Source organism: Pholcus phalangioides, unplaced genomic scaffold, assembly GCF_987345545.1.
Source record: "Pholcus phalangioides strain wild (caught in Gottingen) unplaced genomic scaffold, Ppha-v1.0 ptg000014l_1, whole genome shotgun sequence".
Lineage (NCBI taxonomy): Eukaryota > Metazoa > Arthropoda > Arachnida > Araneae > Pholcidae > Pholcus > Pholcus phalangioides.
Genome location: NW_028301607.1, coordinates 9,231,265 through 9,258,466, shown reverse-complemented (window position 1 = coordinate 9,258,466; position 27,202 = coordinate 9,231,265). Strand labels below are relative to the sequence as shown.

General features: G+C 38.8%; 1 protein-coding gene across 1 annotated transcript in view; it reads right to left on the bottom strand.

The window, feature by feature from the left end:
* LOC149078101 (neprilysin-1-like) overlaps positions 1–27,202 on the bottom strand; it is a 180,612-nt gene that overhangs the window by 35,430 nt on the left and 117,980 nt on the right. Inside the window, exons 2-5 of the mRNA XM_089241696.1 lie at positions 24,735–25,166; positions 18,689–18,730; positions 9,647–9,808; positions 3,068–3,151 (exon numbers count right to left, since the gene is read on the bottom strand). Coding sequence (XP_089097822.1) covers positions 3,068–3,151; positions 9,647–9,808; positions 18,689–18,730; positions 24,735–25,128 — 682 coding nt within the window. The 5' untranslated portion in view covers positions 25,129–25,166. The remainder of the gene's footprint in view (positions 1–3,067; positions 3,152–9,646; positions 9,809–18,688; positions 18,731–24,734; positions 25,167–27,202) is intronic.

The window sequence follows — 27,202 nt, the reverse complement described above, 5'->3', positions numbered from 1 at the left end:
TTGATTTATATTTTTCCTTCCCATTTTCGGTCTCCTTGAATTAAGAAATCCCCGATTTGAATGAATTCTTGGGGGGGGGAAAAAAACAGTGAAAGCAAATTTAATAAAAGTTTCAATCGATTGATTCATTGGCCGTAAACGGATTTGAATATGTCCTTGATTTCAGTGATTGCTTTCAGGAATGTTCTTGTTTGAAGTTGGACATAATATACAGAGGGATATACATTCGAGTTCAAAAGAGTGACAAGATGTACATTGCAAAAAACAAGAGGAAAGCCGGAAAATATTCTTTTAGGAAGGAAAAATATGGTAATGTCCCGTAAAAACGGGATGTATGGTCTGAGAGTTAAAACTCGTGGAGTGTGCACGCGCATCGAAAAATAGCTAGATAATAACTAGATAACTAAATAATTTTAATCGTGGCACTGCTTGGGAGAAGATTGGCTCAGCACCTCCTAGAGATAGAAGGCCTCCGCAGTCTGCTTGTGACGTCAGTAAGTAGTTCATTTTCTCTCAGAATATTGAGGGAAAAAAATCCCTTCTCGTGCCAGTATCATCGTTGTGAGGAAAAGAAATGATAGAGCTTAGAATTGGCGATTTCTATGCCCAACATCCAATCACTATGCGGTATTTGTGAGCCAATCAGGAAGATTCTACGCCAAAATGAGAAGAAACGAAATAGGTTGCTGTGTTTCAAAATGTGGCAAACTCGCTAGGTAGTCTGAATGACGTCTATGGCAACTCGTGTGGAGGCCTTCTATCTCTAGGAGGTGTTGGTTGGCCACCCCCTTCTCTAGTTAATTCTTTCGGTCATTCACATGCTTGCAAAAACTCTAGTCGCTCACTGACCTGTTCCCGCGCTCTCTCGGTAGTACATTTGGCTATTCCAATAGTGATGAGTGGACTAACATGCATTTTTTACACGCAATAAAGGGGAGGCGGGGTTGGCGGCTGTTCGTCCGGGATCGAGGGACACGACTAAGTTTTTCCAGCCTTATCCAAGTCTTTGACCACCTGCTCATATCTCTTTGTTGAAATAGGACGGCGGGCCATGTTCGTTAGGAGGAGGAGGTCATACATTTGGTCATTTATATGCTTGCATATTCTTTTGTGTAGCTACTCATTCCTCGAATTTCCCGCCCTGTGCGCTTGCCTCCCACTCCTGTAAATATTCCTTTATCTCTAAGTCACTCTTTTGGTTACCCCCCATGCTTGCATACTCTTCTGGTCATTGACGTCAGAGTGGTGTGCAGCTGCCTTAAGTCAAATCTGAGTGTTGAAGCAATTAAACAGAAATGTCTCTCTCTCCGCAATCCATACAATGCACGACAGACTGGATATCAAGCGGAGATGAAGTTCGGAAAGAAAATTCACATGCCTTTTTACGGAGAATCGAATCATTAACCTATCGCAGTCCGTGAGATTGCTCTACAATTGAGCTACAGAGGATTGACATTTACTTTCTTTAAAGCATATATTTCTCTCTATATGTCGCCATCTGGGGGGCTGTTGTCATCAAGAACTATTAGATGAGCTAGTAGGCTGCCTATGATCGATCCCAATTACAGTTCATATATGTTCTAGAGCCGGGTCTGCTGTGCTAAGTGACACCGCAGCGCGCAAAAACTCATGGCGGTTCAAAACAGAACAACTACGTAAAGAGCGAGGTTTGAGTAGCCAGGCACAGTTTGTTCCATGTTTGATAATTTTTGTCACGGTCATTATTTCATTCACCATGGCCATTTTCTGCACGCGAGAGCTATTAGACCAGGGCCCTACAACTGCCGATTTCGAACAACGGCAGCCCTTTTCTATACTCACAGAGAGGTTGGTTCGCTAACACATCGGTATGGGACTCCCTGCGCAATCTTTTTTCTGGGTGTGTGGCCATGTTGTCACCGTATCTGTTGTACCCCGCGTCAGGGAAGTTTCTGACAAGGACGAACTCGGTATCGAACTCACGACACCTGTAAAAATTCTTTGCTACTCTAGACGAGTAACTTATCGACTCGGGCTATCGCGAGAGGGCGCTAGTAATGACGATTGCACTGGACAGCTATGCGCGTCGGGAAAAGAAAACACCGCCGAAACAAAATGTGTACGAATGGACCAATTTCTTTCATATACCGACTTCTCAGTGGATCGCGCTCCGACGAGAGCAAGGGTAAGCAATGTTGCAATGCTTACCGTCCACATAGACCCCCCCCCCCTCCTATCTGTGTTGAGCTCCATCTAAATATCTGTTTTTTCGCAACGCAGCACCGCGAGTGTGGATTTAGCTTTAAGCCGTTTTTTTTGCGCCGCGTTAACCGAATTAGACCATTTAACGCCGACAGAAACGTATTACATAATTACGCTACGAGTTTGTGTTTTTCAAGCGGGGTGCATCAGATCAGGCGGCTATATTACAGTATACGCCCTTGGCATCAGCTACTCTGTCGTCTGCATGCTCCGGTTTGAAGGGAAGGGCAAGAAAGCACACAAGAGTGAAAGAACATTGGCAAAACGCGCGACGCACGACACGTTTGGCTCCTCCAGAAGCAGTCGGCCAATCACGCCCGATGTAAAGTGCTGTCGTTAGCCGCGTTGCGCGCTGTCGGAAAACAGCCACATTGATTTTCTTATTGGTGAGTGGACGGCGTGTCGCGCTGGGCGATTCACGTTGCACGCGCGCGGAACAGAAAACCTGCTCCTGGGAAAACCCGGCTCAAAAGGAAAGAAAATGTCGAATCTCCGTAGCTTCATCTCTTTCTCCGCAGAGAGTATCTTGTCTATCGTACTTTGGTTAAAGCATTTGCTGGAAATATAATTTTTACCAGAATGAGAGAATCTTTTTTGCAGCCTTACGGTAATTTTGAAAAAATTCCAGTAATTCGTATGACGGGGGAAAGTTATGGCCATTCGATAAAATTTATCCTGATTTGTTGCTAAAACAAATCGGAACTCATGAACTGAACTTTACTTTGATGCAAAACCACGTTAATCGGACCATTATTCTATTTAATTTCCATTAGATTTCAGTTTAGTGGCTTTTTAGCTCACTCAATAGATTAACACTCATACTCACCAGTAGACATGCATGATTTGAAAAACGTCTTGGCTTTTATTGTAGCACTGTTATCGTGATTATTAGCTGGCTCTTCTAAAAGATCTGGAATTAAAAAATAAATAAACCTTTTATTTACATTTTCTTTGGCACAATGTAAATCATTAAATCCCATGTAAAATACTATATGCCTTTCAATTATAACGAAAAAATTATGTAAATACTCATTATTATTACATTTCCGCCTGTAAATAACCATTAACGCATCTCTCTTTGAATCTCGCCAAACTGACGACAAAGTCTGGCGACAGCTCCGATGATTTAGCGAGGTCACAGTGCCAAGAGAAGTGTCAAGATCCCACGAGAATCGTCGAGATTGTTCTGGAAGAGTATAATTTTCTTATACAGCGGTGCCGCCACGGCGGAACTATGAGTTTTGCTAAGTTTTCTTTAAGACGTTAAGAAGAGAACTTTTGTTTGTTAGGCCGGGATTACACTATAAAAGTTTTATAAAATCCCTTTTATAAAACTTGAAAAATTCAACCAATAAAGCTCATAGGTTACATTCAAGCAATTGCAACCGATAACCTTATTGGTTGAATTTTTCAAGTTTTATAAAAGGACTTTTAGAAAACTTTTATAGTGTAATACCGGCCTTAGGTGTCGCTCTCTGTTTTTAGCGTGTTTGGTCAAAATCGCTGCTTGTAAATATGTGTACGTGGCTGTTCTGCGAAATAAATCTGCGTTGTCCTCCAAATTGCTCCGTGCATTGCAATCGGGTGCCTGTGAGAAACATTATCCGGGACATAATGAACTAGGCTTTCTTTTGATTTTTATCAGCTGCAAAACATTCAAAGTAAGGATGTCAAAAGTCAAGTCGATTCAAAGTAAGGTTTCCGAAAGCGCTCTCACCCAACTATAAGGTCTCTGTAACTGTTAAACTTCTTGTAAACTTCTTGAGCCGGTCTATCGTTTGAATGAATTTCTGATAATTTTGAAGACATATATTTGTGATCTTTATATCATGCCATTTTCCCCAAGAAAGAGGATTTTTGGAGGTCTTAGGGCGGGCCGCAATTTTTTACATGATCACTATTTGTTTTTTTCTCTTTGTCATATGCTTGTGAAACTCACTGAAAAGAACCTAGCGACACCTTTCGTTAGGGGCCATCAATCTTTCCGACACGTCGGGAGAAATTGAAACTGTCCACACGGACCACTAATTCATGTAACACTGTTTGCGAAAATTTCACGACAGAAAAAGGGGAAAAAACACTGCATGGGGGTTGCGCTGAGACACACATGTGCAGTTTTTTCCCTCTTTTTTTCTGCCTGATGGTGTGATTGCTTTTTGAGCAGTGTGTTTTGGTGATTCTGGTGAAAATTCTGGTTGTGATTGATATTGTGAACCTTTTTTAGAATGCTATGGTTGTGGCGACAGAAACTCTTTGGTTTAAATTTGGATATCCTGACATACCGATTTTGTCAATTTTTCTCTTTTTTTGCTAACCTTTCTTTTTCATCTCTTCATATTCCTTCCTGGCCAATTTGTATGCCGACAGTCGTCTCAAAAAACGGATGGGAATCGGCTTAAAATTCCATTCTGGTCTGGTCTGGTGAAAACTTCACAAAGGTGAAGATATCCGTCTTTTATAGATTACGGGTCACTGAACACGAAATTTGAGCTTAAAATTGCCTCCTGTCTTAGGTTTTTGAGTAATTTCACTGTTTACCATTTACATATAACGCTATAAGGGTACAATAGTGAACAAATTTTCCATTTTATACACGCCGTCTTTTTACCTGTCACTTGTGAGGAAAGTCTGAAGCATCTCTCTGGATTATCCAGTAGAAATCTGCTGGTAGTACCCACCTTGTAGACCGTAGTTTCCCAACCTTTTTTGTCCCATCGCCCCCTTCTTCAGAATTTTTTTTTCTCCCATCGCCCTCAAACGCAATCTATCCCATAGGATCCTATGTTATACCCGTAGCTTCTACCGCTCCCTGGAACATTCTATCCCCCCCCCAGGGGGCGTTACGACGCGATTCCACGTTGGGAATAACTGTTGTAGACCAAGCACACAGTTGCTATCATTTTGAAATCACCACATTGTAACTGCTTATGTGGATTGTAATTTATTATACCCGCATGGGATTTTTACCGTTTCATTACTATTATGCAATAGCGCAACATTCGGGCTTGTTTTTGAGGCACCTATTAACAAACCCCAATCGTCTGCTTTGTTCGGAATGTTCAGTTTCAGCATCAAACCTTCAACCATCATTGCAAAATACTAACTGATCATCGTCGCTGCTGAAAACTTCTGACAGTTCTTTTTTGACGGTCGCGAAGATTGGATACCCTAACTGTATCCGCCAGGAGATTGCACTGCTGCAATCTAGTTGCTCTAAGAGTTCAGCTTTATTCTTTGGCAGTTCTAAATTCCTAATCAGGTCATGAATTTCACATTGTGTGATTCGGTGTACGTTACAGGAGGTACTTTTCGGCTGAAATGTTGGATCTGCATCACTGGTGCTTGTGGAACACTTTCTAACGCATCAAGATCACTTCGATCATCCTCCATATCACTGTCGGAATGTTAGCGGGGGAGGGGGGGGGGAGGTCGGGAACTGGCAATTCTTCTCCATTGACCACTGGACGAATGGCAGATGGTATCACAGAGTATACTCGATCCGTTTTATTCTTCGTATTAATTCCTTTCCTCAAGCACAGCACCATGCAGAAATAGCAATCAGTGTTACGGTTTGTTGGTTCACGCCAAACGCCGGGTACACCAAAACGCATGGAAACATTTTTCCCAACCGCCCAAGCATTCAGGTTAGATGAACAAGTCATTCAACAAAGGTGGAGACCCCACGATTTATCATGGTTTCCGACGCGATACCCAAAGTGCAGTACATATGCCTTTTTCACTGAAGGAGTCAATGGAACCACATATCTCGTCAGCGCATATATAGCAAAAGTTGTGAGGCGAATTTATACAGCAGCGGGACATTGCTACATATTCAGTGTGTAGACCACTAAATTTGATGAGCCTTCCGCCGTAGCCAGGCCAAGTCCTGGACCACGGGTCTTCCCTCCTAGGCTTATTTTCTCGGGTAAGCCCTCCACCATGGCCAGGTCCACGTCTTCCCTCTTTGGCTTGTTGGCTTAGGTGAGCCTTCGTCGTAGTCAGGCCAAGTCCTGGACCGCGAGTCTTCCCTCCTAGGCTTGTTTTCTCGGGTGAGCCCTCCGCCGTGGCCAGGCTGAATTCAATCCAGTGAATTCAATTGCGAAAAACCGGAACATCTGGCCACCCTTCTGACGTGTGTCACACGTCACGTCAGTGTAGTGTGTTTCGGCATTGAGAGTGAATTTGGCGCCATCCTGCAACACGTCACCGACGGCACAAGATAAAGTAGTAGAAGCCCTGAATGTTTGAGTTCAACACGAATAAACGTAATCCAAGAAAATTATCTAACATCCCCTAAACAAAGTAACAAAAGCAGTTTATGAATCTAAATTAATCAAAAAACCACGTTGAAGAACATCTTAATGCTCCATCATAACTATCATTTCATATTAATTCATTAAAATGAAACGAAATAAGGACAGCAATCAAAGGGAATCGAATTTTCGGGACAAATCTCTCAAACACACACGCTATTAAAAGTAGGAAAGTGGAGAAAGAAATGAAAAACCAATTTAATATCACTTTAACGAGAGAATGTTAATAATTGCGACGTTTTAATATATACATTTACTTATTTTTTCCAATTAATGCAAACATCGTGTAATTACGCGAGAGAAATCTCGGCGGCATTTTGAGGAGGAAACGCATCGAAGGGAAAATAATAATGATAATTGCAATGCGATGCGCTGCGTGGAAAAATCTTAATTAGTCCATTTTTCTCCGATTGCGGGAAAATTGGAGATTGTGCTGTGATCATCGTTAATTAATTAATTAATTTCGAAGAAATCGCATATTTTTTTTGTATTTTTCGTGCCTTGCTGTTGATCGAAATCGATATTTGGTAATAATTTTTAATTAGGCTTAAAAAAAGTTGTTTCATTATATTTAATTAATTGAATATATATTCGATGAGTTATGTCACTTTACATTAGGGTTTTACTAGTTATAAGGCCACATCGGGGGGGTTCACAAATTTTTGAGTCTTTGGTCTGAGTCGCTGTAGTGGTCGAACGGTCACCCGGGTTCGAACCCCACCGTGACCCATAGTGGTGTTCGGCGTAAGTTGGTTTTCTGCGATGCCCAACTTTGAGGTGCGAATGCGTACCGATCGGTTTCCCCGTCAAACAGTCTTGCCACAGAGAGAAATATTCTTACAACGGTTCAAATATTCACCACATCATCATCATCTCACTTCATTTCTGAGATATAGATGGCAGCGCTACTACTAAATCACACACGTACTTCGTCCGTATTCCTCTGCGGACCTTCTAACGAATTCGAATGTGCGTCTCCGTGTTGTGAACCTAACGTAAAGCTTGTTTCTGTGTAATGCTTGTTATAGTGCTGCCATCTACCACATATTTTTCTATGAGTGAAAGTAATGTTTCAAGAGACTTCTTAATGGGGAGCTCGGCTTGCATTCGCACCTCGAAGTTGGGAAGATGTCAGCACGGAAAAATCAGACACAACACACACGGAGTGTTAGGTACGAAAACTAACACTTTCGGCACTACTCACTAGGTAGTAAATTGCCCATGGCGATAGACCGGAGTTGTGCTCGGTTTGAAAGACAGAAAGGCTTTGGGTTGGATTAACGATCTGCCATCGCTTGCGAGCCATAAACAGATGTTATCTATAGGGTTGTGCGTGGATTGATACTTTTTTTCAGGAAACTTTCCGTGGGAACCCATCGCTGGCACCCACATGAGTGACTAAGTGATTGTTTTAGTTACCATATGACTGAATGACCCTAAGACTGACCAAGTTCAAGGGGTGAGTGACAGTATGAGTGAATGTGATTCAATCATTACATTTCACTTCTGAAATATAGATGGGAGCACTGAAAAATCAAACAACACTACGTACGCACTCAGACTGTTAGGTACACACACTTTACACTTCCAGCACAACTCACTACGTAGTAAATTGCCCATAGATGGCGATAGACCCGAGTTGTGCTCGGAATGAAAGAAAGTATGAGTAAATGACTGCAAGGCTGACCAAGTTCGAGGGTGAGTGGCAGTATGAGTGAATGAGCATATGAGTGACCAAGTGAGTGGCCGTATGAGTAAATGACCGTAAAAGCGAACGGATTAATTTACAATATGACCGTATGTGGGCATGGTCACTGACTTGACCTCACAAAATTTTATGAGGCCCCACCCCCTTCTTTTCCTCCTACAACATTGTTGTTATTGGGCGTTACAAGCTAGCTTACTCCGAAAAAAAAATCGCCTTGCGATTGGTTGACAGAAAGAAATGAGGTTACATCAATAATACCAAGCACTCGGTACCAGTGTTGGCCAATAAGCATCTAGATGCGTGATTCACGCTTTAAAATTCAATTTTAAAAAATTTAGAAATTTTCCAAAAATCCGTTAAGGGGTGAAAACACTTCTTCAAATTTCATGGTGTTTTTTTTTTTTTTTAATGGTGTTTCTCTGTGTGTTTTTAATTTTCAAAAAAAATAATAAAAACCTCCTTTCACAAAAGTTCTGGAGAGCAGTGAAATTGCTCTTTAATTTGGTTTTTTTTTTTTTGACACTGCTCAGAATACCGTGTAATTCCGTTATAAGGAACTCCAAGAGACCGGAGAAATCACTTAGTTACGACGACATTTCGTTATAAAGGAATTCCAGGTTCTTGCAGTGAACCAATGTCAACTTATCTGGGGATCCGACTGCACTTTCGCAAGTGATTGATACTACGAGACCGACTTAACAAGAGAAACAGAATTCTCGGAAGCGTGGATATTGTTATCTTCCGGAATGCGTTACTCACTTTCCAAAGAACAGAACGGCTCAAAATGCAAAAAATATTGATATAGTTATCGGGACTTTCAACATCGGGATCCGTGCCTGGCCCAGGGTTACAGAAATCGATCTTATTTATAAAGTTTTCATTCATTATAAATTTGGTTTTTTGATTGAATTCAATTCTATAGAAAGGTTTTCGCTCTTGGGTGAGGGTAGGGGGTCCTGGATAAGACGGGGGGGAAGGGGGACAAGAAAAAATATGGTCCAAAGGGAATTCACGGACTAAAAAACGTTGAAGGAACATTGTATCGGACAGTTTCATTCTAGCGCCTCACCATCACAATGGCAAAAAAAAAAAAACAACGGAATACTTTAACACTTTGCAGCCAATTACGTAGGAAAGAAAAACAGTTGTCCCATTTTACAATTACTCATTCACCATACGTCCCGTTCTACCAAAAGGGGTGCATGGTCACCGTACTTGCAAACGAAATTTTTTCGGTCGTAGTTATCATTCGGTTATTAATATCAGAAACTCCCGATTCCCGATGTGATCACATTAAGTGGCGTGGACTGTATATCTGAATATTCGTGTTAGGATAACATGAAAGGAATAACGATAATTCGTCCAATACCATGCAGATACTGACCTTTCAGGATCACCTGCAGGTCATCAGCCATAACCTCGAAGGTGCTAATACTACTGCGGTCTTCTGGGATGGTGTGTTTCTTGTTCCACGTACCGCAGGCATATTGGAAAAAATCTTCACACGGGTCCGCCGTCCTGTCCATGGCGTTCAGTAAGGAAGCAGCTTCGAGAATTGAATGAAACATTAATCCATGTAAATGAAGAAGACACATTGAAAAACACAAATACAAAACAAAAACACAATACAATACAAACTTATATGCAGAATTTCACTATATCTAGGCTGACGGGGTGATTCCCAGAAAAATAAAGTAAATATAGATCCAAATTACGAAACAGTGGCAACTATCGCCAAAAGTCGAAAATATAGCCAATTATGGCAAGATTAGCGCAAAAATGGTTAATGGATGGGTTATAAAGGGCTACTGGAAATTGCACTGATTAAAATGTATTCAACGGAAAAAAAAATTAAACATGTTAAAAATGAAAGATATAAACATCTAAATTTTTAATCATGGTTATGGTAATGTAATTTATAAGAAACTTTATTTGATGGGAAAAAACCTTCATCCACGTTTTCAGTTAAGATTACGATTGCAAGGATAAATACTTGATTATATATATATTACTAGGCTGACCATATTTTATTACGAGAAATACGGGAAATTGGAATTCCAAATAAGGGAAAATATGACACATTGCCAATTACCGCCAAGAACAACGCCAAAAGTGTACAAAGTTGCCAAATATAGCTGAAATTGCGGAAAAATTGCAATGGTGAGAAACGAAGAGTTACTGAAAATTGCAGTGGATTAAAATGAATTCCACGAAATAAAACGTTCAACAAGACAAATGTGGGAGAATAATGTTTTTATTTATAGTTGTAATTATCATAATATAATTTCAATCTTTGACTTCAATAAAGAATAAAAATCCAAGTAGGCGGCATGGAAAAACCGGGACGCTTTTGCAAAAAAGTCGGGACAGCCAGAAAAACCAAGAAAACCGGGATTGTCCCAGGAAATACAGGACGTATGGTCACCCTATATATTACTAATATCTATCACTATAAAAAAAATATACTCGCATTATTTTTTCTCTATTGCATATTATAGTTAGTTACGTATATTATTTTTTTTTATAATCTTTGTTGAAAAATAACAGGAACGTTTTATAAAAGAAAGTCAATCTGCGCCGTGAGCAACGCGAAAACGCTTGATTGGTCAGAAAACTTGAATTTCAGCTTTTTAACCAATCAGCGTTTTCACGCTGCACACGGCGCAGAAATTTTACTCCCGGAAAAATCCGGCTTAACAACAATCGTCATGGTTGGTCGGGCCGCAATTTTTAGGTTACTTTGTTGCTGGCGATTGCATAAGCCTTTCATTGTAATGTTGACATTGGTGGATACAACACTATTGGTGAAATTGTTTTTACCTCAGTCACAAATCACCTGCTGAAGGTTTACGAACATTTCGGACACAGAAAAGAAACATGCAGGTCGATTTAGTCCGGCTTTCGTGTAGAAAACTCCATCGACAAAAATTTGAAATGAATATTTTTCGTGTACCAAAATACCCAACAACATACCGCATTCCCAAAAAAATATGAAAATTCCTCCAATTTTTACAAATTTTTTAAACAATTTACGAAATTAAGTGACACCGTATACAGTCAAACCTCGTTAATGAGCCACTCTTGGGAAGAGCAAAAATATGACTTGATATGCGGAGTGTGACTCATTAAACGGAGTAAGCCATAGCTGTGCCATTTCCTGCCTGAAGATAATAGGGACTTCCAAAAAGTGATCTGGTAAGCGGAGTGACGTGTTAACCGGGTGGCGCACTAACGAGGTTTGACTGTACTTACACATCATGAAAGGGAGGAAGTCACAATGACATTGACAAAAAACATTCAATCTTCGAAATGAAACACATGGCTACAGCATTTTATCACTAGTGTAGCAGAGAAAACTTTTATTCACGATTTCGATTATATCGCATAAAAATACCAAAAAAATATTTCTCGAAAGAATCGAAAGTATTCAGCCCACGTTACGATAATCAACCACATTTTCATATTCTGTGGGAAGAAAAAAATATCGATTTTTCTTATAGTTCTTGCCGTAAATCGAATTTATCTTAAAAAAAGCGTAATTTAAGCTCACCAATCGATCTTGAAAAAGTTCAGGGGGGGGGGGGGGAATAAACATTGGTGTAATCAATCGTTCTAAAGCGTAATGTTTACTGAAAAAAGCGAAACAAAATGTAAAAACTAAAAACATCATATCATTAAATATCAAAATAACATTAAAAAAAATAGTATCGATTTTTTTTTTTTAAATGATACCACTATCGAGTTTCTTGTAACCAGAGAAAAACAATAATGAAAATCGAATCCGGAAAAGTATTTCATAAATAATATTAAAAAAGAAGAAAAAATCTGAAGGATCTGCAGATTATCGATTTATTTATTTCGATAGATTTTATTATAGTTCATGTATTGAAATTTTTCTTCTTCTTTTAAATTGATTTATGAGAAAATTATGCAAACAAGGCAAAATTAAAATATTACCGATCGATGGATTCCATGTGGTTAATAGAGAAATAATGTGTATATCGGGTATGGTCATCATGATGCAGTTTTGTCTAATAATTGATCATTAATGTCCATCATTAATAGAGATTGTTCCATGAAACACGTATAGTTTAACATTCTACAATAAACGATTATGAATATCAACACGAAAATAATGTAAGCATTATCATCTTTCACCTGTAAATAGTCATTAACGCATTTCTCTGTAAATCTCGCCAAGTTGACGACAGACGCGACGAATTTATCGGCAGCTCCGGTGATTTGGTGATGTCATGACGCCAAAGGAAAGGAGTGGATCTCGCGAGAATATGAGAGAACTTTCCAGAACCTTTCTTGAAGTGCCGCCAGAGCGAAACTATAAGCAGTTTGTTGGGTTTTTTTTTAATACGAGATCTCTTTTATGCGAGAGAAGTCGCTATCTCTGAGATTTAGTCAAATCTCTCCTTGTGGATACGTGTATATGGCTGTTCTGTGAAATAAATCTGTGTTGTCCTTTGGATTGCTTCGTGCTTTGCCATCTCGAGTGCTTGTGAGAGACATCCCCCGAAACAATACCAAATATTACGAGAATATTCATGAGCTATCGTTTATTTTCTTCAATTTATGAAAATATTGCAAAACGTCAGAAATTTATGTTAGTCGCAATGAAAAAATACCAGACGAGATAGATTATATAGATTATCATATAAAAATAAAGACCAAGGAAAATATGGTTGAAAAATAGATCATGCAATTTTTTTTTAATAACGTGATCCTCACGTAAAAATTCCCGATAATATTGAGAAAAATCACGAGTCTTCTGAAACAAATTATAAAAATTATCGATGAAAATAATAAAATGAACCTTTTAAAATTTTTTTGCGAATACAGTTGCAAAAATCTGATAGAAAAAAATTACGAAAATGTGAAAAAAAATCTCAACTCCTTAAAAAAATCATAAAAATTATTTTAAAAGATTATAAAAACTCTAAGAATCATAAAAACTCTTTAAAAATCATAAAAACTTTCTCAAAAACTCTAAACATTCCCTAAAAGTTCATTATAAAAAATCTTTAAATGACCAAAAAAATTAAAAAAATCATTTGAAAATTGAAAAATTATCAAAATATCCTGAAACAAAACAAAATCTCAAAGAAATGAAAAAAAAACGTTTTAAAAAATTAAAAAAAAATCTCTGGAAAATACAGAAATATCTTGAAAAAAAAACGAAAAATTAAAAAAATATATATATGAAATCACAATCACAATGTGTCTCGTGAAAATTTCTTTGGATTAACTTGTGAAAAAATCATGTGAATACCCGAAATGAAATCTTAATACTAAGAACTCTAAGTAATATCCATATTGAAAATTCAAATATCAGGAAAAAAATCTCACAGACAACAATTGAAAAACAAAAATTTTAATAAAATTATCATAATCCCACAAACCCAAAAAAAATTTCCCACAAGGGCAAGAAAAGTTTAGAAACTAGTTCTAAAATTTTGATATATCTCCATAACAATAATCTCCAAAACAAAATCAAAGAATAAAAACATCGCGCATCAAATCCATTCGATAATAAGAGATTCGAAAATATCTGCGAAACAATTTGGAAATCACCATTTTTTTTTAGCATTCCAATAACCTTAATGAATAAATTTTTCATTCCCAAGGAACGGGAAAATACAACCAAAACAATAATTCGATCAATATCAAACCCAAGAAGAAATAAATAATGAACTTCATGGATCTAACTCATGATGAATATAACTCAGTCCCCATCAAAAAATCGAATCATTTAAGTGTAGCAAAAGCGAAAAAACTAAATTTCTTCGGGAATACGTACTCGCCATTAACGGAACTTTGTTTCCACATACAAAAACGGAAAATAAAATTGTTCCCGTAATGAAATTTCGTTTCAAATAAATTGCATTTCTCATGAAAGATTGAAAGATGGAATATACAGGTATATATATATGGGAATTGGTTTTGGTAAAAATTCAACCAAAAAATGAAATTGTTTTCCATTTTCGTTCCCCCTTTAATTCTATTATCTTAAGGAGCAATAAACGGGGGAATGTGCCATTCCAATTTCTTCCTCGAATAAATTGGAATCAACGTTTTTTCCCCCCACTTCTTCCCCCGATATAGCGTACATAAATAAAAATTTTTAATACCTTTCGGAGATGAATGAAATATTTCATTGGTTTTTGAAAACAAGAAAAAAATTAAATTAAGGGAGTCCAATATTGGACGTGGCATTCGCCATTTTTGTCCGCTCGTTTTGATTTTTCGATAATGTTCTCGGGGGAAATTGCCAAAAGTCTGAAATTGTGTGCGGTTTGGAAAGAAACTCTGTGGAATTTAGTTTTCGGAAAACTTTAAGTACACCAAAACAGTAATAGTAACTTTATTTGCGCTTTTATGTATGCCTAGTTCCTAGTTCTGGATATTCCTGATTGACACGGCAATTGGGTTTTGGTGTCCAAAGTCTTGCTACATTCACTGAAATATATTAATTAACACTTTATAGGGCAAAAGACTTTGACACATATTTTAATCCTTTTCTTATATGTCAGGAGGTATATAATATCATGTTACTGTGGAAATCTTATGAATGTAATTTATATCATGCAAATTATAGGGTAGGAAATTAATATCCAGCCGCCCGTTAAGCGCAACATGCTACATGGAAAGAGATAATAATTTCCCAAAAAAAAGTAAATCAAACAAAATTTCATTTAATTTGTGTGTGTGTTATATGAAATTACTTTATTCTTTGGTGTGAAACTTGAAAGGAAGGAAAAAATAACCTAATGCACAAATATTAATTAATGAATATCAGACTTAGGAGCTGCAAAAAGCAGCAAAACAATACAAGATTCCTCGAAAGACTAGTTATATTTTTGGAGATGATGATTACAAGGAACAAAATTCATCTCTGCCCCCACGGGGACTCGAATCCCGGTCTATTGAAGACGTGGCAATGTAGTTGGAATTCCAATGCTGCCAAATATATCCAATCTTTCCAGGAATCTTGTACTAACCGTTTATTGATGTAAGAGAATAATGCCTTCCATCACTGGAGGCTTGAATAAAATGCATGGTTATGTGGTCATAGGATGTTCATACACATATCCAGTGAAAGAACAAGTGTAAGAACTATCTATAATCGCGAAAATTACAATGGAGATGAATGAGTCTCATAAATCTTCACGATCGGTAATAATTCTTGCTAATCGGTATAATTTGACTAGTTTTTTTCTTTTCCGGGATCATTTCCTTTGACTACTTCTGTGATGAATAAGCTGGTTGATGCGAAAATGAATTCAGGAAATAAAATTCAAATGCGCGTGTGGGGGGGGGATCGAGCCTATGTCCTCTCACTTGACGGCTGAGCGCGCCAGACCAATATGGCAGAAAGGCATCGAACCACCATCTCCTAGAGATGGAAGGCCTCTACACTCTGCTTGTGAAGTCACGCGAGTGGTCTATCCTCACTCTGAATATTCAGAGGAAAAAAATTCCGCTGCACGAGCTAGTATGAAAGGTTGTGCGGAAAAGAAACGATCGGGCACAGAGTTGGCGATTTCTATGGCCCACATCCAATCAATGTGCGGTATTTGTGAGCCAACCCGACAGATTCTACGCCAAAAAAAATTAAATAGGATGCTGTGGTTGAAAATGCGGCGGACTTGCTAGGTTGTCTTATCAGACTACTCTCATGATGCCACAGATGAACTTTGTAACCCGTGCGCCTTCAATCTCAATGATATGCTGATCGAACCTCTTTCCTTAGAGCACGTGTCAATAGCGGTGAGCGGCAACACCATCTTCGGATAAGTCGCCATCTGTGAGTAATTGTGAGCTTTGGTCGGAGTTGGATCTAACTGTCCATGTTCGTTCCGTTCAGCGCGCACGAGCTCTATGGAAAGATATTAGTTGCTATTGTAGCGCAGTGGTCTAGCGCACTCATGTGGCAAGTGAGAGGATGTGGGTTCGATTCCCCGCAGAGGCAGTTTCTTTTCTGAAGTCCTCTTCGCATCAGACAGCTGCTGAAACCTTCGTGTAACTGAATCCACCTGCAGCAGGGTTGTTCCAATCGATGTATCGCATCGACGATTCTCTCCATGTCTCTGATATACTTCAGTCACTAGTAGGACTAAGCTGTTGCTACCTGATATTGCTCTGGGTTACCGGAGGGTTGCCCTTGGAGTTGCTCAATGTCCCTTCTCGGCTTGTCTGGATGCACTTCTTGATCTAGTAGATCTCTTGGCATAAGTAGATCTCTGTTACGCTCTGCTTCCGAGGCTGTAGCTCAGATATTCTCAGAATGTTGCTCCAGGAAGCGGAGCAGTCTACGTATTTTACTTTTTAAGTTCTCTCCCTTCAGGAGTCTTTCACGCCAATTCACTCGAATATGTTCTATTTGTCTCCCTGAAGTTGAAGGCTGTTGTCTTGGGAACGTGTTGCATATAGTGAAGAGGCTTGTCAATGGCAGAGCATGCACATTTATAACTGGGGTTAGATTTGAACCGATGAATGTGTTAACCGGAAAAATAGACCCTCTCTCTCTCTCTCTCTCTCTCTCCAGATCAACTATGACCCCCGCTCTGTTGCCCAAGGGAATATAAGCTGGATCGTCTCACGAGACGTGGGCCACGGTAGAATACCGTAAAGAGACCATAGCCCATTATGAACATCATTTTACGCGACCACACGTGGTAACATTTTGCAGGATGGTATGGGTTGATCGGCCTTGGTCTGGGTTGTCATCTCACTTGTGCTGTCATTCAACAGTAGATCTTTCCTAAGGACTGCTTTCGAGTGTGATGTGGGAAGCAGTAGTTCTTATAATATTTAAACCTTCAGTAATAATCACCACAGCCATATTTCACGTGAAACAATTTCATTTTAATTTTTTTACGATTTTCCCTTCTTATTCCTAATTAAATAATAATTAAACAATTAATTATACTTTTCCATCGCTCTTGAATTTTTTTTTCCCGAGTTAATAACTTTCTTTCTTTTGATTTTACTGTCCTCAAAATTATTTTTTTTCTAAATGCCCCCCAAAAAAATTCATTTTTTCCGTTCATTTTTTTTTTTCAATTTCTTCCTTGTCATTTATTTGCTTTTTCCTTCTTTTTTTTTATTCTTTGCCCTTCAGATTTTGTTGTTTTTTCTTTCAAGATTTTCTTATTTTTCCCTCACCGTCATTCTTTCATCATATCCTGCAACTCCTTTTCATTTTCTTACCTAATCTTCAACTTTTTATCCCAAATTCTTCTTTAGTTTACCTTTTTCATCTCATTCTACGACTTTTTCTTCCCCTTTCTATTGTTAATTTCCTTTATTTTTCCCCTCATTCCTCAGTAATTCTTTTTAACGGTATTTATTTATCTTGATCTTCGAATTTAACCGTATGTTATAATTAACGTTTTTTTTTTTTGTCCTTAGCATTTATTAATTCGGCCAGTCTCTCTCTACGGCTTCTTTTTTCTAATTTTTCCTCTTGATTGCTGAAGTATGTAATTAACATAGAGAGAATTTGAGTAGAATGTAGATAACGAAAAAAATCATGTGTTTGAAAAACTTAGCGGGAACGTCTTCTTCTTTGAGAAATGATCAAATCAAAACAATTTAAGCAATTATAATGTTACTAATTTATAAATTTGTGTCTTATAAATTCGTAAATAGTTTAAAAATCCGTAGAAATTGAAGGTATATTTGAATAGTTTTTGCGAGAAAACTAATTCTCACGGGGATTTTTCTTTAGTACAGAAAATATTTAGTTTATTTTTCGTCGGTAGAGGACGCTACACGAAAGCAAATCATTGGTGATATGACTTGAACCTTTCTTCAAACTCTTGTTTCACCGGAACGTTCGTAATGCTTTAGCCAGCGATTCGGAGCTGAGCTAAAAAAAATTATACTATTGCTTTATCCACCAATGCCAACATTAAAATGAAAACATTATGTTTGCACCAGTTACAAGAAAATTCAGAAACGAGCTATTAATGGTGCGGCCTGCATTTTATACGACTCTGATTTGCATATTTCCAGTGATTTGCTTTCGTACAGTGCACTGTATCGCCAAAAATTCGAACTAATTTTCATTTCTCTACCAAAAAAGTACCTCTTCGTCGAATAAGTTTTTAGAGGATACCCTGCAAACAGTTGTTATGGAAAGTACATCTTTTGGTGACATTTCAATACAAAGTACTGTCTATATAAGCACAATATTCTTTTTATCTAGAAAGAAATGATCCATCATGTGTCATTTTTTGACAGCGGCTGAAATTCTATGAGTATTATGTGAGGAAAAAAATCAGTACGTTTTTATGAGGGGGGGGGGCGTGAACCATAGATGCAAATTTTATGTTAAAAAGTTTTGTGAATTGTTTAAAAGTCGAATTTCTGATTCAATTTTAATAGAAAATTAAAACAAATGTTCACTTACCAGTTTTTACACATTCTGTTGTTAGACAAACATTAAGATTACCTAAAAAAAGATATAAACAAAATTACATAAACGCAGATTATGATGCGTAATATTATGTTTATATAAAAACTAACTCTGATATAATGGCATCAAACATTCTACGAAATTTTGTCATATAAACCGAGATTAGCGTTTTCAAAACTTGTATTGGCGAAAAATATGATCAGATGCACAGTCCTTGACTCTGTACATTGAGTTATTTTATCACGATCAGGTTGACCACATTTGATGGGTATAAAAATACGGGATGTCCTTTTATATTCTCGCCGAAAATCTTTCGAATTGCCGGCGAAATAGTCACAAATACTATTTGCTTATAAATTACTTTTGGCTAATAATGCAGTGGTATTGCAATTCTGCAAAAAACTAAAATGTAGGATACTTTACAAAACTACAAGTATGTACGATGAAAATACTCAATGGAAAAGCCATTAAAATAATCAAAAATTGTTCCCCCTTCATCCTCGATTCTAGTAGAGATTACAAATTTAGAAAGCACCGTAAGAAAAACGGGGAAGTGGTAAGGAATCACGGGAAAATAAGGAAACGTCCGGCAAACGGGTCGCGTAAATGAACGAGTCGTGGGGTGGGGGGGGGGGAAGTCAAACATGTAATAAACATTTTATTTCAACGATAGGTATCAATGGAGCCACAGACAAATATTACTTCAATTCGATGAGCTCCTATTCTAGTACAGTCGAACCGCGTAAAGGGGGGGAGCCACTCTTACGAAAGCATGAATATCACCCCGAAAGCAGAGTGACCCGATAAACGGAGTAGGCCATGACATCACTACTCCCCCCCCCTTCTCTTATCGATGAATTAATTCATCACGTAAAACAAAGTGATCGTTAACCAAACGTGTTCAACCTTAGAAATTTATAGAATCTAGTTTTTTTCTTTATTAATTTGCACTGTTTACATCTAAATTTTTCCCTTCCATCCCACGATCGCGAAATTCCACAAAAATCCACGATAAAATCATTTTGACTACTACTACTACTACTACTTTAACCGTACACGCACCTCGTACACATTCCTCTGCGGAATTTCTAACGAATTGGCACATGCCGGAGAATGTGTGTGTTTGAGTGTATGTTGTGGCCCTAACGTATTTATGTTGCCGAGTTGCGCTTGTTTCATGCTGCCATCTGTCATCCATTTACTTAAGTAGAGATGTAAATGCTTTAATTTTCGTGCTATGTCAGTATCGTGTTGTAGGTCTGCCTGCTCTCTTCGGAGAGACTTTTTCAAATGGGGAGACCGGCTCGCATTAGCACCTCGAAGCTGGAAAACCGTGGTCATTTTGACTGCAGTAGGTTATTATTATTTTAATTTTGTTTATTGGTCTTATGCTAAAAAACTACTGCAGTAATAAAAATTAAATAATAGTTCAAGATCATCAGAATTTATTGAAAGAAATACAAACTAAATTGTGATCAGCGACCAGTGTAATAATTAAAATGTAAATTGCGAGTCCCTCTCTGTGTCACACGGCTCTCACAGCTATCTTAATGCGGTGCGGGGACTACTACTACTACTAAACCCCACATGTGCACCTCATTCTCTGCGCAACTTCTAACGAATTGGTGCAGGTTGGAATGTGTTGGAAAAACAAATTTCTTCCACATATGTAATTGTCGCACCAGCTGGCGCTCTGTCTGCCCCTGCTTTCTGAAAATATCTATACATATCTATGCTTACCAGTTCATTTTCATGCCTTTTCTGTGCATATTCGGTCTTTTTGAAAACATTTTCTCTCTTTTCTGTATTTTCCCCCATTTCTTTCTGTTTATTTTTCTTTTTTTTAATGTAATTTTTGCTTTCGCTTTTATGATTCTTATGTTTTAAACGCAATAAATAAGGGAGGATGCAGAGAAAGAAATTGGGCGGGGAATCACGAGGAGTGGGTCGGAAACTGGTCTCCCAGGAGTGAGGGGCACGTCCAAGTTTTCCCAGCATGGTCCACCTGCTTATAAATCTTCGTTGAGACAAAAACGGCGGACCATGTTCTGGTTAGGAGGGGGGAATGCGCGTGTACGTGTTGCGGAACTACCATGCTTGTTATAGTGCCGTCATCTGCCACCTATTTTTTGAACTACGAGCGAAAAATAATGATTGAATATTAGTGAAAAGTACTATTTTTTTTTCTTCAAAAGAGTGTAATTTTTACAAAACATTAGTAGTTTTAATTATAGTATTGAAGGAAAACAGAAAATTTGTTTAAATTTCTGAAGTATATATAACTCGTTGAGATATTTTGTATTATGTTTTTAAAATCTTTTTCTTTTTGATATGATTCTGCAAAGCAAAGCTCTGCTTTTGGAATAGTTATGGCACTGTATGCTGCTATAACTGCCTTATCTGCGTTGTTATCTAAAAGTGTAAGTTTCTAGTCCCACATCAGCTATGCGTGTCCTTTCCCGGAGCGCGTGCGCATTACAAGGATAGTTGTGAGCTTCTTAATACAAATACAACGCCATAACACGCAAATTGCCCTACGAGGTGTCTGACTTAAGAACATCATGGATCCCCGAGCCATTTTTTGGAGGCCCTACCTACTACTGCTACACCACACATGCACCCCGCCCACACAAACCCCCAACGAATCGGTACATGCGGGAATGTGCGTGTACGTGTAGTGAAACCTGACGTGAAGTTTTTTGTTTCTCTGTAACGCTTGTTATGTGTAGTGCTGCCATCTGTTTTTCTAACTATGAGTGGAGTGTTATGATTGAATGATTTATTGTTGTAGGACTATTGCTCTCTGTGGCGAGACTTTAAACGGGGAGATCGGCTCGCATTTGCGCCTTGAAGTTGGGAACCACAGAAAACAAACTTCAGCCGACCACCACTGTGAGGTTCGAACCCGGATCGTCGCATCGCGAGTCCGTCACTATAACCACTCGACCACCACAGCGGCAAATGTCTATATATAGGGATGCCAGTGTCCAGTGCGTATCACAGTGGGAGCAGCCATCCATTGTGTGAGTGATTGTGCGAGCGATAGTTTAAAAAACGAGCTCTCTCTCAATATGTGTTCTTATAATCTTGCATAATATAATATTTCTCAGTAGAAGCGTCGGATGTATTTCAGACCTGTGGATGCTCAATTTGGTGTATATACAAGAGATTTTGGTTACTTAATAAATTCTGGGAGGTGCTAATATAATAAATGCTAAAATATTATATACAAATGGTGCTTGAGCACCTCCGATGCCACTGTTTCTTAGTATAGCGCAAGAGCCGCTGCGGTGGCGAGTGGTCATAGTGACGGACTCGCACAAAAAATGAATCTTCACAAAAAACGCGTTTGAAAACTGTTTTTGCCTTTGAAACCATTTGATCTGGATGATTTAAATCAGTCATGACTGTGTTTTTGCTTATTGTATAGATAAGAATAGATTGATATAGAACCGCGGACTGATGTAAAGTGACTTAATTAAGTCCCGTTAATGCATCAGAATGAAACAGTTCTTGATTCTGTGAGATACTTTCCTGTGTGATAAATTTATAAAACCATTTTTTCGACAATTAAGATGTCATCGTTTGAACGTAGTTGCCTTAAGCGCATAGGTAGCCCTAGTGTGGTAAGGAGCCGTTCAAGTATTACGTCACCATCGATGGGAGAGGGGGTTTCCGATCTGCTGAATTTTGATGACAAGGGGGGGAGGGGAGGTTTGATGATTCTTACGTCATCAACCACCCTTTATGAAAATATGAAATATTCTTAATGACATCTTACTCGGTGCGTCAAAAACGAGAAAAACCTTTCGATAGTTCGTGGGCACTTGAAGTGACATTCCCTCCCCCTCTATTGATAAGTGCCCTACAGAGTCACTTCAGTGATCTCTAAATGTTTCGCGGATCCGAGTGATCTGGAAATGTGTCCGGGCTGCTTAAGTGCTTTGGAAATGTTTCCGGGTCCCTTAAGTGCTCTGGAACTGTGGCACGTATCACTCAAGTGATCCGTAATTATGCCACGGGTCAGTTAAGTAATCTGGGATTGTCCCGCGGGTAACTTGAGTGATTTAGAACCGCACTGGGGGCCGCTTACGTGCTCTAAAACTGTTCCACATGTCACTCAAGGGATCTCTAAATGTTCCTCGGATCGTTTAAGTGTTCTGGAACTGCGTCCCGTGTCATTTAAGTAATCTCAAAATGTGCCACGGGCCGCTTAATGTTCTGGAATTATACCACGGGACACTTAAGCGATCTGTAAATGTGCCGCTTAGTTCATTTTTACCAAATGAGGTTTGAGGAGGGCAGGCCGTATCAGACAACCCCCAAGGCCATATTTGATCCAAGGGCCTTTATGCGATTTATCATTATATGGCTTAGAGGGTGGGTCGCAATGAATTTATTAAAGATAAATTAGCCTTTAACATAGCCTTCAAATAACATTGAAATTAACAGAAATTGATAATAACATGTAAAGGTATTGTCTTCCAAAATTTCAAATTTACAAAAAAGTATATTTTTTTACATTAAAAAATAAATTTTTGATCGTCGGTGGGGGGGGGGGCACGAGCTCCTCTATCCCCCCCCCACCTGTATATTCCTCTTATCCCACCAGTATGCGTTAGGATTCAGAGGGGCAGAGCTGATGACGAAATTTTGCTGACAATGGGGGGGGGGTGGTCAAAAATGGCTAAAAATTTACTGACGTAATACTTGAACGGCCCCTAATGAGATGTGATACCATGATTTTTAAGAATAAATGCGTAAATAAGTAGCCATACCTCCTACTTACGTATAACAACAAAGACGGGCCTGCGTTGCTGAGCGACGTTTTATATCTACGTCAATACGACTTCTGTCCTGTGTACTCCAGGATCATCCACTATCTCGGTGAGCTTTCACGTACCATCGGACTATTCAGAAATACACCTCAACAAGGCTATGACCACAGCGCGTGGTTTCTATGATACTGTTAAAACGATCATGTACTCTCTCCTAGCCATGGCCCCCATATCCTAGAGCGGGGCCCCTAGACTTGTATCTTTTGCGGAGCTCCCGGTCAGACTTTCCACGGGCCCCTTCTGTAGTTAATTTATAGCGTGAAAAAACATAAAAATGATGAGAGCTATCCCGGGCCAAAGGGCTAGAGCATTGTCAGCCCCCCCCCCTTTTGTGGGGGCCATGCTCCTAGCCTTGCTTCTAAGCAGGGAGCACATTTGGCTGGCCCCTCAGTAGTAAATTCATGGTGTACGAACAAACGCTCATACAAAACTAGATTCACCCTTGGCTCCCTGGCTAAAAATCTACCGATCTTCATTACGTGAGAGCCCCTGCTTTGTCGAATGGCAAAAAAACCACCAATAATTAAGCATCGAGTTTATCGTGTACATTGTAAGAGTGTCTATGAACCCTAAAGCAGAATGGTTTTGCGTTGTTTTGCAACAAGCCCTTGGAAATGTTCTACGGTAAAAAAATCCCCATATAGCAGTTTGCTTTCCACACACTTTTCTTTCAAACTCCTCCAGATTGTTCTGCATATTCTGCTTCGGGGGCTATGGATTTCTGTGATTCCTATGAATACTACTTTTTAAGACATTTTCATAAAAGCTAACTCCTTAAGTGGAAACGCTTTATAAGGAGTATAATAACATAAGAATACACAATTGTAAAAAAGTGACCCGGTAATGCGTTTTTCGGGTGATCCGCTAACGACGTTAACTGTTATAAAAACGGGCGCAAAAGCGATGTATTTTATATACGAGGTCATTGCGCTTTTACTGACGCTATAATAAGCAAGATTTATTAACATTATTTTGTTACAACCGAGATTGTTATAACCGACCTGAACCAGAACGTGTGTGTTCAACATAGATCTTAGATGAGAACGCGTGAAATTGTTTTCAAAGAAAATATCTTAAGAGAACATTAACAAGTTGAGAGTTGAGAAGACCCTTCATAACGATTCAAATAATTTTTCAGTAATTTCACATGATTTAGTTCATAATCCTCCTATATGTTGTGCAGATTATCAACCAGAACTCACCCTGAGGTAATGGCCGGAAGAAAGCGACGTAAAACAAGACTATACATAGAAATACGAGGAACAGTAGGGCGATAACCAGGACCAGCTCCACAACACGCCTGGACCTCGGCAACGTTGGTGCCGCCGTCGGAAGCTTGATTTGTATTGTGTTTAGGTCTGAAGCCAGTGCCGCTTTTTCGACGTCCCCCGTCGTCTTTGCGGACGATGGACAGCACATCGGATTTTCCTGTATCCGAATTTTAGTGTCTTTTTTCAGGTCATTGCTGTTGTTCTTGTCTGGTTGCGACGGGGAGGTGGTCTGTTGTTGTTGTTGGCCGGGGCTCCCGTTGGCCAGCATCCGTGACTCCGGCGGCTGGTGGCCGGGGTCAGCTGGTCGGCCATCAGCCAGTGCCATCAGCTAGTCGAGTCAATTCCTATTTTCGTGAATATGTCCTGGAAAGACAGAGCGATAAGCGTCAATTGAATTGCAAGTCACTTTACACAAGGTGCACGCGATAACACTTTTCAGATTAGAAGTAGATGAAAAGAACCAAAACATATTAGAACTAAGTATTTCTATTTATATGGTGGCCACACGCACACAAACAAACAAAGACTATAGCTCATTCTACGTTTAATATCCTGGTCTTTCTCTCATTTTCACTGTGTATTTAGAATTCAAATATCTCGGCAAATATTGCACTTGAAAACAGAACTTCTCTGTTAGGCTCAAAAGAGACAGGGTAACTACTTTCTCATTGGGTTTTCAAAGATAAAGTGATCGAATAAAAAGGTTTTTTTTTGCAATTATACAACCCTTTGTAATAAGAATGACGTACATATGTTAATTCCAAAGCCCGAATTCCCCAATTCGTGACCGGACCGACGACTTCGCGAATTCGCCAAGAGTTTTGGCTAAAGTCCGAATTGCAGAAATGATTCGGACTTTGGCCGGTCATTTCAAGAATTAGCCAGAGATCCCTGGTCAAAGCTCGATATGCTGGTGTAAGACGGTTAATCGTCTACAAAATATCTCAACGAGTTATATATACTTCAGAAATTTAAACAAATTTTCTGTTTTCATTCAATACTATAATTAAAACTACTAATGTTTTGTAAAAATTACACTCTTTTGAAGAAAAAAAATAGTACTTTGCACTAATATTCAATCATTATTCTTCACTCGTAGTTCAAAAAATAGGTGGCAGATGACAGCACTATAACAAGCATGGTAGTTCCGCAACACGTACACGCGCATTCCCCCCCTCCTAACCAGAACATGGTCCGCCGTTTTTGTCTCAACGAAGATTTATAAGCAGGTGGACCATGCTGGGAAAACTTGGACGTGCCCCTCACTCCTGGGAGACCAGTTTCCGACCCACTCCTCGTGATTCCCCGCCCAATTTCTTTCTCTGCATCCTCCCTTATTTATTGCGTTTAAAACATAAGAATCATAAAAGCGAAAGCAAAAATTACATTAAGAAAAAGAAAAATAAACAGCAAAAAAATGGGGGAAAATACAGAAAAGAGAGAAAATGTTTTCAAAAAGACCGAATATGCACAGAAAGGGCATGGAAATGAACAGATAAGCATAGATATGTATAGACATTTTCAGAAAGCATGGTTAATCGCCAACGTGTGATACATGTTTACATATAACAGCTATATTGGATTAGCTCCATTTGAGGAGAGAAAAAAAAGTTAAATTTGAGTGTGAAGAAACTATAATAATAATTGTATAAACATATTTTTTTCTGAAAAAATTTGAATTGAAAAAAAAATGATTACCGCATCATAACTGCCTTTTAATGGGTTGCCATAAATAACGTGGACATAATTATCACCAAAAAATATGCCAACTTGACGATGATCCCGAATCATGTTTTTTGCTATCGGACTTTGACCAGGGATCACCGGCCAATTCGGGAACTGGCCGGGCCAATATTTAACGAAACTGGCCGATTCATGAAGTGCCCGGCCCCGTCGTGAATTCGCCAATTTCGTATACGAAAGATAATTTTTGAAGAAAGAAACACAAGATGGAATTTATGTAAGAATGAAATAGAGCCTATTCAGGGTCGCCATCGGGAGAACCGCATGCATGGTTTGCTGTGGCATTCTACTTATAACATGATGCTCTGTTTATTTTCAAATGTTGCATTTCTTCAAAATATTTTTTTTTATTGTCATTTCACATTCCTCTTCATTTTTTTGTCCAACATGTTTCTAAGAAAGCAGGCGTTGGAGAACATGGGTTGGCATTTTTAGTGCAATCAGCCATAACCACCCTTCAGAAACGCTTACTCATTTCGAACCATGCGTGGGCTTCATGATCCCGATGACGCATAGGTTCTATTTCCCACACACACACACTCGTATATATATTTGAGGTCCACACAAGACACACATTATTTGCATAATTTTTCTTAATTGGAGATATGCTTCTGGGATTAACGGTTCGTAAGTTATTACAGGATGTGAAGGGACAC